Source organism: Eleginops maclovinus, chromosome 2, assembly GCF_036324505.1.
Source record: "Eleginops maclovinus isolate JMC-PN-2008 ecotype Puerto Natales chromosome 2, JC_Emac_rtc_rv5, whole genome shotgun sequence".
Taxonomy (NCBI): Eukaryota; Metazoa; Chordata; class Actinopteri; order Perciformes; family Eleginopidae; genus Eleginops; species Eleginops maclovinus.
The window spans coordinates 1,930,417-1,943,622 of NC_086350.1; the positions used below are offsets into that span (position 1 = coordinate 1,930,417).

The 13,206-nt window shown below is 39.2% G+C and overlaps 1 protein-coding gene across 1 annotated transcript in view; it reads right to left on the reverse strand.

Moving 5' to 3' along the window:
• cadps2 (Ca++-dependent secretion activator 2) overlaps positions 1 to 13,206 on the reverse strand; it is a 158,997-nt gene that overhangs the window by 21,091 nt on the left and 124,700 nt on the right. Inside the window, 5 exon segments of the mRNA XM_063874216.1 lie at positions 622 to 696; positions 3,444 to 3,458; positions 5,463 to 5,610; positions 7,155 to 7,310; positions 12,772 to 12,891. Of these exon segments, the coding sequence (XP_063730286.1) occupies positions 622 to 696; positions 3,444 to 3,458; positions 5,463 to 5,610; positions 7,155 to 7,310; positions 12,772 to 12,891 (514 nt within the window).

The following is a 13,206-nucleotide window of genomic DNA, read 5'->3' on the forward strand; positions in this document are numbered from 1 at the left end:
TATTGGACTTGTTTAAGCATCATTCAGTCAGTGATTTAAGAAACAATTACTTACACGTTGTTTGTATAATGCACAACAAATTAACTGTAATCACAAAATGTAAATAAATATGAAATACAAATTGAACAAACAGTAAAAATGGAATGGATAATATTAATACTACATAATGTTCATATCATTAACAAGACAAAAAGATACAAATAATTTAATACTAGAATGAAAAGCCACCAACCATCAAAAGAATCAATAGCTATAATTAAAAAAGGAGAAAATTAAAAGACATAAGAAGGATTAATATTTAGTATTAATCATACAATAATTGAATTACATTTAAATGACAAGAAAACGGAACGAATAGATAAATATAATGGAATTAAAAACAACTACAATCTGCATAAAAACTGCTAAACCCATCATCATTTCTAGCAAGGTTTTAAAGAAATAGGAGAAGAATAAAACATGTACCCAGAGAATAATACAAGGACTAGATAACAGAAAGAAGAGTAAGGTTTGACCCCACTCCTCCTGCACAGAAAAAGAAAACCAAAACACAGAATAACAGAAACTCCCGAGTGTAAACAGCAAGAGAGACGATTTGATTGGATAGAAAGAGAAATGTACCTTTGTGACCAGGAAGGAAATCATGTCTTTGAACGCCTCATCAATCAGAACATCGATTTTGGAGTGGTACTGTTGCTGAGGGGGGGGGGGAGGGGGGAGACAAAAAGCAATATTTTATTACTCAGAGTGACTCCTCGCCTCCCTGAGACAGAACAACGGCACAGTGCTGTAAGAGACAGAAAGGAAGAGAAAACCTACAATGAACATCAAGTCTTCACACACACACAGACTCACACACACACCTCCCGTGACAAACCGCACCATCCGTGCACCGCCGCTGAGTTAAGCAGCTAATAGGACCATTATGCGGCTGAATGGCATTCCCGTCCGCGCTGGAAAAAGCGAAGGAATCTGAAGGATACTTTTTGTGCGTCTCCCTACAATTAGAGCAGCCTTGTATTCCTCTAAAGCACCGGTCCAGCTGCGAGGACCAAAGGCTCACACAAGATTCAATTAATCCGCCATTTCATGTCTTGAAACCCCCCCCCTGAAAACATATTCATGGCACCTTTTCCCTTGAAGGATAAAAAAAAAGGCTGGGCTGGGCGCTGAATGGCGGCAGCAGCAGGGGAGTTCATCTCTTGGCGACAATGCCCTTTCACTGGCCGTCTAAAGAACACCCAAATTAAAAATTTCAATCAACAAAGCGTACAGATCGCTGACAAATTGGGGGTCCTGTGAGGTCAGCGCCTCCAGCCCTAATTTAGTTTCCTCCCCCCCTCTCCACAAGTCGGCAAAATGGCTTTCAGTGCGCCCATCTTTCTGGCAGATCTTGAGAGCTTTCCCTTTTCCTCTCTTCTTACCTCAATTAACATTGCAGCTTTATTCCCCAAAAGCCCCCCCCCCCCATAAAAAAGCAGAGAGCAGGAGGAGAAATAGTTTGGTCTTTGCCATGTGCACGGTAAAGTAGTGAAAAGGACAATTAGAGCTTTTAAAAACATTTATCTGCTCGTTGCCGCCGCTACTTCAGCTCTGTGAGATGTTTGAGATTCTGCAACCGGGTCACATTTTCAACACCGACCCCCCCGACACTATTCAAATGGTGACAGCGACAAAAAGACAGCGCGCTCATTAGCATTTTCCTTGATTGACGCTGATTAGCGCGGTGTATTAAAGCAGAATTCATTAATCCAGGAGTTTAATGTTCGTATCGGACTGTCAAGTGCAGATTATTCCCCGTCCGCCTTTTGAACTTTTTCATTTTCGCTGAAACCAAGAGGTAAAATTAGGGAACGACAGCAGGATTTGTTGCCAGAAACACTTTGCAGCAGATGGACGATGCTAGTTGCAGAAAAACTGACCACACTAAAGGTCTGGTTTGACGTCTCTGAGAGCCTTCAGACTGCCTGTCAGGGGTGAGAGGTCAGGAGGCCTCATTCACAACACCTACTGGCAAGTGAGCACGAGGTGAATCAATTGAACCACATTCATGGGAAATCAAGTGATGTTTAAAGAGCAGATAGAAAGAGGCCTGAGGAATTCTAACGGCACGGTGAAGGATAGGGCTTACGTACTTGTATGATTTGCTGGTTGCATTTAGCAAAATAAGACCTGCATAAAGTGTTTTGTATATATTACATTTATTATAACCACCTGGATTAACTCTCTTTTACAAAGTGGATTCTGCCAAGAAGAAGGCAAAGTCATGCACATCCATTCAATAGCGTACAAAGCAACAGCGACATAAGAAAAACAGAGTCAAAGATGACAGAAGAGGTTTAAAGAGGACATATTATGCCCATTTTCAGGTTCGTTTTCCTCTACTGTGACATCTGAAACAATTCTGCAGTCTCACTTAGCACATATGGCACTTTAAATCCGGGCCAATTATTCAATCAAAGCTTACAAGCATCCTGTTCAACAACATCTGTGCATGGGATTTGTATATTAAAATATAGCAGTGCACTTCCCGTACAAAAGGGAAAACCACATGGCCAGAATGTATAATATGCAGACCTGTAGCCGTGTTGGAAATGTAATTTCAGTGTAGATCCTCGTGCACCAGCAATGTCTACGTCTGTAAGGTTGGCCTACGAGTGTTCGAGTTGTAACGTTGTAAAGTATCAAGGACATGTTGCACCGTATCGGTTTATGCAAAACCTCAAATATCAAGTATTTCTAATGATGCAAAGAGTTAACTCCAAGAGACTGTCCAAGGTCACAGAGGAAAGGTTAGGGTTTGGGTTAGAATAAGAATAATTAAAGCAGTTGAAACACAGAGAAGAACAGCTGAAACAGCCAGAAGATGGAAAGAGACCATAACGGAATTCCCATGAATTGAATGTAGATGACGTGTGACTGCTTCAGGTGAAAATGTATCCCTAATATATAAACTTTTTAGGTACTAAAGTTGGATGTCAGCTCATTGTTTAGAGAGATTTCTCATTCTTCAAGTTTAAAAAGTTTCCTTAAGCTTCTTAAAATAGAAACACTATCTGTAGGATTTCCCTCTATGCAGATGATATGACGCTTTACTGCAGTCGTCCTCCATGTCCTGGAGGGAGAAACACAGCATGTTCTCTTTATTGTCTACATCTGATTAACTAGTTTAGGTGCTTTCAGCAAATCAAGAGGTATTCAGGGGTGGAAAAGTTTGGTAAAATGTAGAACGAGCAGCGCTGGGACTGTACAGGAACACGAGTAGACCCACTGCCTTTGCAAAGTCTCTATTTTGAGATAGAAACGGAAGCTGAAGGGATATTCTGTTTGATTGATGAGTTGGGATGTGGTAAGATAAAAAAACAAGGAAGGTTTTCTTAGTTGGAGCTCATGTGGAGAAGTGTGACAGGAAAGACAGTTTTTGAGGCGATGGACGGACTTACCCATTGTTTGTCAATCTGGGATTCAAACAATGACGAGCATGGACATGAGGGACAGGGAGGACATGAGACGAGGAAAAAAGAGGGAAACTGTTATTTTACAAAACATCAGTGACATTTAAAAACTTCTAAACCTTTTAATTAGAATATTAAGGACAATAGGAGATACGGAAATAAAACTCAAGAGCTTTTGAGCACAGAATTATGAAATGTAGTTACAACTATTTTCCATTTCCATCTTAGTTTTGACCTTGAATGAAACATTTCATTGTCCAAAACCAGACTGATGTTATTATTACATCAATAAAGAGTGAGTAATTGTCAGATTTGAGTCACAAATCAAACATGAGAGATTTTTTTCTCTCCTTTTGAGAACTCCTGACAACATTTAGTCCTCAAGGTTATTCAGACAGAGTTCAGCCGACAAACTGAATCAAACATTTACTGCAACAATAAAGTCGAACGGAGTCTCGTTGTGTTCGTGAACTCAGAGGAGCTTCAGGAAATCAGTTTGTACCACAAACATGTGTGCCCTAGTATTCTCATGATCAGGTGTATATCAGTATGTAGAGTCTCTACTTTAAAGAGTCCTCTCCTGCTGATGTTCAGGTGTATATCAGTATGTAGTGTCTCTACTTTAAAGAGTCCTCTCCTGCTGATGTTCAGGTGTATATCAGTATGTAGAGTCTCTACTTTAAAGAGTCCTCTCCTGCTGATGTTCAGGTGTATATCAGTATGTAGTGTCTCTACTTTAAAGAGTCCTCTCCTGCTGATGTTCAGGTGTATATCAGTATGTAGTGTCTCTACTTTAAAGAGTCCTCTCCTGCTGATGTTCAGGTGTATATCAGTATGTAGTGTCTCTACTTTAAAGAGTCCTCTCCTGCTGATGTTCAGGTGTATATCAGTATGTAGTGTCTCTACTTTAAAGAGTCCTCTCCTGCTGATGTTCAGGTGTATATCAGTATGTAGCGTCTCTACTTTAAAGAGTCCTCTCCTGCTGATGTTCAGGTGTATATCAGTATGTAGTGTCTCTACTTTAAAGAGTCCTCTCCTGCTGATGTTCAGGTGTATATCAGTATGTAGTGTCTCTACTTTAAAGAGTCCTCTCCTGCTGATGTTCAGGTGTATATCAGTATGTAGTGTCTCTACTTTAAAGAGTCCTCTCCTGCTGATGTTCAGGTGTATATCAGTATGTAGAGTCTCTACTTTAAAGAGTCCTCTCCTGCTGATGTTCAGGTGTATATCAGTATGTAGAGTCTCTGCTTTAAAGAGTCCTCTCCTGCTGATGTTCAGGTGTATATCAGTATGTAGTGTCTCTACTTTAAAGAGTCCTCTTGAATTTGTGTCTGATGTGCCACTGTAACAGTAGCACGTGTGTGTGTGTGTGTTTTTGTTTATGCCTGTGTGTGTGTACAGAGCTGGAGTATCCTTCTGCAGGCAGGTATTGAGTGTGTGAGTGGGAATAAATGGACGAATGGAGGTTTTTTTTTTGAGTGGTGCTGGCATGTCGGAGGCTGCGGAAGAAAGGAAGCTGAAGGTCAAGAGAGCAGCGAGCTTAGCTCTCTGTCAAGACTGTCTGCAGCCAAGGGTTTCGCTCTCAGAGACGCCAAGGCCGACTGCCGCACACAAGCTTCACGGTCATCCATTTAGCAGCTCGTGAAGAGCGTCTGGCTGCCTGAAGTGAACACAAATACACTGAGCGACTGTCCAATGGTGATGGGATGGAGATAATCCAGTTTATAGAGGCTGATCTGACAGTTCGACTCCACCTGCTCACTGAAAATAAGGGAGGAACTCTCAGGATGAGCTGTGAGATGGAAAGTGAAATATAAAAACCATCTTTCCTTCCTAAGGGATAGATTCTGATATTCAGCCAATACTCGTCTTTCCTACAAACAAAAACCATATCCTGTCGATGTAGGGATGATGTCTTTTCCTCTTTAGCTCAAAGTCAAACTGCAACATAAAGCATTAACACCTTAACATCTACTCGATATCAGGCGGTTTTATCCGTCAGCTCACCTCCTGCCCGGTGTCCAGCACGCAGAGTTTGGAGCACTGCTTCTTGGCGTCCATCAGCACGTTGAACATGGTGCAGACGGACAGCGGCACCCGGAAGTCCGTCGACTTACACGCCTTCTGCATTTTGGCATCAAATGCAGATTTTGTTCTGTGGGGAAAAACAATAAAGGTTTTTGTCAACATGTTGAAATGATTGTATTCCTGGATAATTTATTTACTTATGTGCATCCATGAATGCACCTGTATTCATATCTCAAATAAAACCTTTTAATGTGTAATAAACATTGTGTTTCTTTTATTGGAAGTGTGTGGTTTTTAATGAGTTTTTAAAACAAATGTAACACTGTATGAAAAGCCCTTTATGAATCAAATATTTTTGTTGTTGTTGAAATTATTTTTATTTTCAATTATTATTATTATCATTACTATTATTATTATTATTATTATTATTATTATTATTATTATTACCATTATTATTATTATTATTATTATTATTATTATTATCATTATTATTATTACTATTATTACTATTATTATCATTATTATTATTATTATTATTACTATTATTATTATTGTTATTATTATTATTATTATTATTATTATTACTATTATTATTATTATTATTATTACTATTATTATTATTACTATTATTACTATTATTATCATTATTATTATTATTATTATTATTACTATTATTATTATCATTATTATTACTATTATTATTACTATTATTATTATTATTATTATTATTATTATTATTATCATTATCATTATTATTACTATTATTATTACTATTATTATTATTATTATTATTATTATTATTATTATCATTATTATTATTACTATTATTACTATTATTATCATTATTATTATTATTATTATTACTATTATTATTATCATTATTATTACTATTATTATTATTATTATTATTATTATTATCATTTCTATTATTATCATTATTATTATTATTATCATTATTATTATTATTATTATTATTATTATTATTATTATTACTATTATTATTATTACTATTATTACTATTATTATCATTATTATTACTATTATTATTATTATTATTATTATTATCATTATTATTATTACTATTATTACTATTATTATTATTAATATTATTATTATTATCATTACCATTATTATTATTATATAATATTATTATCATTATTATTATTATTAATATTATTATTATTAATATTATTATCATTATTATTAATATTATTATTATTATTATTATTATTATTATCATTATTATTATTATCATTATTATTATTATTATTATTATTATTAATATTATTATTATCATTATCATTATTATTAATATTATTATTATCATTATTATTATTATTATTATTATTATTATTAATATTATTATTATTATCATTATTATTATTAATAATAAACTGTGACCCATTCTTGTGTTTGGTTACTACACATTCTGCATGAAAACTATATTGCATTGTTAGGAATTTAAATCACAAAAGCAGAATATTTTCAGAGTTTTTTAGGTCTTAAACTATTTTCTTAGATCCAACTCGAGCTTGTTGAGGTCATAAACTCAGAAGCCCACTACCGGAGGGATATTTCAACAGGTTGCATTCTATCTCTCGAGTATTAAAAGAGAAGAAGAGAATCGCGTCGGTGGATGTGTGGTGGACGGATGAGACCTCCCAGCCTGACCTCTTGACGCAGGCCTCCATCATGTCGCTGGCCATCAGTTTCAGCCTCTGCTCCAGATGTTTGGCGAACTCCGGCTCCGGCCAGTGGAGGTCCAGCACGAACATCTGCAGCGCGTCCAGCTTCCAGAACAAATCCTCCGAGGTGGCCGAGCCGTTACTGCAGGGAGGGGCCGGGGTTATTTAGGAAGCATCATGAATAAAACACACACTTTAACCTGTTGACTTTTCTACAAGCATTTGCTACCCTAGTTTATTAACTGAAAGCATTTATAACTTCCTTCTTTCTTTCCTTGATTCAGATTTTCTACATTGCATTGTGCATTTCTGTCGGCAGGATTCTTTTAACTTCTTTTCCTTTTTAGAATTTCATCAAAGGTAACTATCATTTTCCTTACATGTCCTTTAAAGGTTTGCTTCTGAGCGTTTATTCTCTCACACAATGGTTAATAAACAATGATTTTAGCAGCTAAATATCAAATCCAGGACATCATGCTGTCATTAACACACCCTATGTGAACTGCAATGGATTATTTATCTGCAAAATGGCAACAATTAACACCTATTTCCATTATGGATCCACACTTTGGTCTATAAAGTCTGTAAAAAGGTGAAAAATGTCATTTCCAGTTTCTCCGAGTCCACTGCGATGGCTTTAAATGTCTTGTATATTCACTTTAATATAGTATAAAACAGAAGCCTGAAAATGTGTATTTCAAAGCTTGAAAACAGCACTATCTGCCCTTTTTGCTGAGACATTGTTATGGTTATTCAATTATGAAACCAATACACTTTCCGTCACTCGACTAACTGATTTGTGGACTAATCGTCGCTGCTCTGTTTTATATTTATTGTGCACAAACGTTTGAATTCAGTTTGTATTTTCGTATGTTCACTGGGTTTCTTTTGCAACCACGGTGGCATTAAACATCTTGCATCTCATCCTGAGAAACACAAAGCCTGTGTTCAGGTCATCAACAGGTTCAGTGAGACGGTTGCAGAGCTGTGCCTCAGAGACAGATGGACGCCTCCCGCCTCTCCGCTGCGCACAGGTTACACAGCAACACATGGCAACGCTCGCTCCACCGACATCCAAGTGTACAGCGGCTCCAGTGACAGCCGCGGGAGGATGGAGGATAGAGGAGGGATGGGGGGTTAAACCAAGCACCACTCACTCCCTCACTTTTCTCACTTCGCCTTTAAAAGACTGTTACCTTAACAAGTGGCGCACAGGAATAAACGCTCTGGGCTGAGTCCGCGGTGCAATTAAAGCGCGGTGGCTATCCCCCTCATGTCTAATTAGTGGTGCTCTTCTCCGAGCGAACCGCCCCGCTCCCCGGGGACCGGGACGATCCCACTCGCCCGTCTGTGCTCGCTAATGAAGTGCCAGCTTTTTTTTCCTTTCTTCCTTCTCTTTTTTCATTGCATCGAGGAGGTAGAGGAACAGTGTGGTCTGTGTTGTGGGAGAGGCAGGGGGAGTCGGAAAGAGGAGCCTTTTTAAGAAACGCCACCCGCCTCCCGGTCGAGCGTTGGTGGCCCCGACGCTGGGCGCCGGCGCTGCCAGTTCTGCCGCAGACTGACAGACACATTAAAACATGCAGAAATGTTTCTGAGACCTCTGAACTCTCACTGAAGTCCCAGCTGAATCTAAAATACTAACACTTGATGGATTTGGTTCTTACAATTGATAATTTATTCCACATTTCCACCGCAAGATGCTCGACTCTTATTTAGATTTTCCATTAGCAGAACTTGTGGGTTAGTCAGTATGATCTGAGTCGATTCAGTGTTTAGTTTTGCGGCAGTTTTAATGATCGGTTTTATGATTTCATGTTATTCCATACCCACTCAACCCAAATCTGTAAGTGGTATTCATAGAGTAGTGTTTTAGTTTCACCCTGGTTGAAGCTGAAAGTGATCTGAGCCATTAACACAATATATACAAATATAATACCACAGTGGACAGTCCTCATTCTACTGCACAGGAGTTCATTTTACATTCTGTGTATGTATTGTATCTTTCAGTATATCTTTTTCTTATTCCTGCAACTTACTCCCCTTACAGTTTGTCTTTTGCACCATTTTTATTGCACTTAAAGTCGTTTCTCTTTTTGATCAGTTGTTATTAAGTTGCATTGTTTAACTTTCTGAAAAAAGACTCAGAATCTTTGAAATTGTAGAGCTTATAATCTGCGCACCGATGACTGTAAATAGGTCGAACAGGTCAATGGGCAGCGTGCAGACTAATCCATTAGGTTTGCAGATGAGAGGATCAAGACGTCGCTCAGCTAAGAGCCCCGCCTACACTGCGGTGCAAAACCTGACAGTGAAAAGTGCTGGAACAAAACCTGAATGATGTCTGAATCGTGCAGGAGCAGTAAGGCACTGATCTCTGAGAGAGTGTTCGATGTTCATCATGAGTCCAAGGTTCTTTTAAAGGTCTTCTTTTGTTCAACCAACGGTACAAAGTTTGAAATAATAACGCAGAACATCCTAACATCTGATGAAGGATGTCTCCACAACGAGATGAAATGCAGAATATGCACAGGGACAGTTCCATCCCACAGGTCTTAACACTGCTAAACTCCTGAGACCTGTGATCCAAGAATTACATCGCACAACTACACTGACATTAAAACCTTTGAACCTTCATATGATTGTGTTGGTATTAAAGAGTCCTCTCCTGCTGATGTTCAGGTGTATATCAGTATGTAGAGTCTCTACTTTAAAGAGTCCTCTCCTGCTGATGTTCAGGTGTATATCAGTATGTAGAGTCTCTACTTTAAAGAGTCCTCTCCTGCTGATGTTCAGGTGTATATCAGTATGTAGAGTCTCTACTTTAAAGAGTCCTCTCCTGCTGATGTTCAGGTGTATATCAGTATGTAGTGTCTCTACTTTAAAGAGTCCTCTCCTGCTGATGTTCAGGTGTATATCAGTATGTAGGGTCTCTACTTTAAAGAGTCCTCTCCTGCTGATGTTCAGGTGTATATCAGTATGTAGTGTCTCTACTTTAAAGAGTCCTCTCCTGCTGATGTTCAGGTGTATATCAGTATGTAGGGTCTCTACTTTAAAGAGTCCTCTCCTGCTGATGTTCAGGTGTATATCAGTATGTAGTGTCTCTACTTTAAAGAGTCCTCTCCTGCTGATGTTCAGGTGTATATCAGTATGTAGGGTCTCTACTTAAAGAGTCCTCTCCTGCTGATGTTCAGTTGTATATCAGTATGTAGTGTCTCTACTTTAAAGAGTCCTCTCCTGCTGATGTTCAGGTGTATATCAGTATGTAGGGTCTCTACTTTAAAGAGTCCTCTCCTGCTGATGTTCAGGTGTATATCAGTATGTAGTGTCTCTATTTTAAAGAGTCCTCTCCTGCTGATGTTCAGGTGTATATCAGTATGTAGTGTCTCTACTTTAAAGAGTCCTCTCCTGCTGATGTTCAGGTGTATATCAGTATGTAGGGTCTCTACTTTAAAGAGTCCTCTCCTGCTGATGTTCAGGTGTATATCAGTATGTAGTGTCTCTATTTTAAAGAGTCCTCTCCTGCTGATGTTCAGGTGTATATCAGTATGTAGTGTCTCTACTTTAAAGAGTCCTCTCCTGCTGATGTCAGGTGTATATCAGTATGTAGAGTCTCTACTTTAAAGAGTCCTCTCCTGCTGATGTTCAGGTGTATATCAGTATGTAGGGTCTCTACTTTAAAGAGTCCTCTCCTGCTGATGTTCAGGTGTATATCAGTATGTAGTGTCTCTACTTTAAAGAGTCCTCTCCTGCTGATGTTCAGGTGTATATCAGTATGTAGGGTCTCTACTTTAAAGAGTCCTCTCCTGCTGATGTTCAGGTGTATATCAGTATGTAGAGTCTCTACTTTAAAGAGTCCTCTCCTGCTGATGTTCAGGTGTATATCAGTATGTAGTGTCTCTACTTTAAAGAGTCCTCTCCTGCTGATGTTCAGGTGTATATCAGTATGTAGTGTCTCTACTTTAAAGAGTCCTCTCCTGCTGATGTTCAGTTGTATATCAGTATGTAGTGTCTCTACTTTAAAGAGTCCTCTCCTGCTGATGTTCAGGTGTATATCAGTATGTAGTGTCTCTACTTTAAAGAGTCCTCTCTGCTGATGTTCAGGTGTATATCAGTATGTAGTGTCTCTACTTTAAAGAGTCCTCTCCTGCTGATGTTCAGGTGTATATCAGTATGTAGAGTCTCTTTATGTTTCTCATACTGCCTGTGCAGCAGCTCCTCTTTTCACCCTCTGTCTGAAACCAGAGTCAAGTCAGGTTGTATAAAAACGTTGTAAAACATTGAAATACCTAAAGGGTTTTCACACAGAACACGTCTCAACTTACAAGATGTCAGGTAGATTTATCCCATGCATGCTAGAAAGAGAAAGTGGAAGTTGTCGTGTTATTATGGCACTGATATCCTTCCCACGGTGACACGCACACTGCACAGCACAAGGACTCGTCACAACACACACTCCTCACCAACGACCCTCGGAGGAACAATCGCATGCAGGCGACACCCCGCTGACAACAGAGACACGGTGTCACAGAAACAGTTTGTCCTTTCTAACCCTTCTCTACGCCGAGTCTGGCTCGGAGAGAAACGTGTAACGCTGCCTGCTCTTTATCTCTGGGACCAAACAGCACGACAGTACTTCTAGAAGTAAAGTTAATCGGTAAAACTGGAGCAGGACTTTGTGCGGGGGAGGCGAAGGAATTCCTGAAGGTTCTTGATGTTACAGTTCCTTTGAAGTCATGCTTGACAAACATGCAAACAGAGGAACAGAAACAGAGCGGCAGAGACACACAGAGGGCCGTCCTGACTAAAGGTCTTCACACAGACCTGAAAGACTAAACTTGATCCAGTTCTCCTTTCAATACTTGTCCAATTCCATTCTGATTAAACTGACTGTGGTGTTTGTACGATGCCGACTTAGTCCTGCAGTCCTATAGCTTTCTTAGCCATGAGGTAACGATGCCCAGAGGATGACGTCCAATTCCTTTGTTAATTTTCTGCCTAAATCACCAGCAATGTACAGTTTTACCCATCTTATGTTTCACTTGAACACAGATTCCTATCAATAAAATCCCTGTTAGCATCATGTAAACATTGGCAGTTGCATGTTTAGCTTTAGCATTAGCACATTTAGTTAAGATTGCACACATATGTTTAGCATTTTCCTGGTAAAAGTAGACACCTCGTTCTTATGTAGTTCCTACTTTTAACCACTGAGAAAAGGGGCTAAACATGCTACTGCTAACATTCACCAGATGCTGACAGGAACTTAGCTAGAGGGATCTCTGTAACATCAGATAGGTACAAGCTGTGAAATAGTGGAGGTTCAGGCATCATCGATATCTGATCTGCATGGAAATCAATCCAATAGTTTGAACGTTGACCAGAAAACATCTGTCGTTGTTGAAGCAGCTAGCTTAGTTTACAAGACATAAAGGAATTATGACCCTCAGGGATTGAATTTTGTCAGACTTTATCCGATTTTTTCCGATAAAGTCTGGGAAATACGGGCTAACGGAAACACTGCTACACCTATGAAATCATGTATGGGCTCTCGGACCCTGTGAAGACCTTTAGATTAGTCTAGTCCCGCCCCCCCTCATACATACGTGTTCTCACACAGCGGTCCCATCCAGGCGGGGGCTGAGAAGCTGGGCATCTGAGGCAGCGTGAGAGGGAGGCTGGGGACTTTGGGAAGAGGAACGCTGGCTAGATTGTTAGTGAGCGACCTGCCGGGTGGAGTCAGCGGCGAGGCCGATGGGGGGCGGGAAAGGAAAATGTTAAAAGGAGTAAAAGAGAAAGTGAAAGTGGAGAGAAAGTGGGAGTAACAGAGGGCAAACTTCCCCACATCACACACGCCTAAACCTGGAAATGAGTTAGCATTTTAGCATTTCCTGCTCGTCTTCGAAGTCAATGTTTTTTTGATTTACCGTGCAAACAACTGGATCTGCTCTGTGTGTTTGTGTCGACAGCTCAGCGTCTGACAGAAACTACGGCTGATTTTAAATCTTTGGGTGGAGAGTTTCTTGTCTTGCCTTGAGATG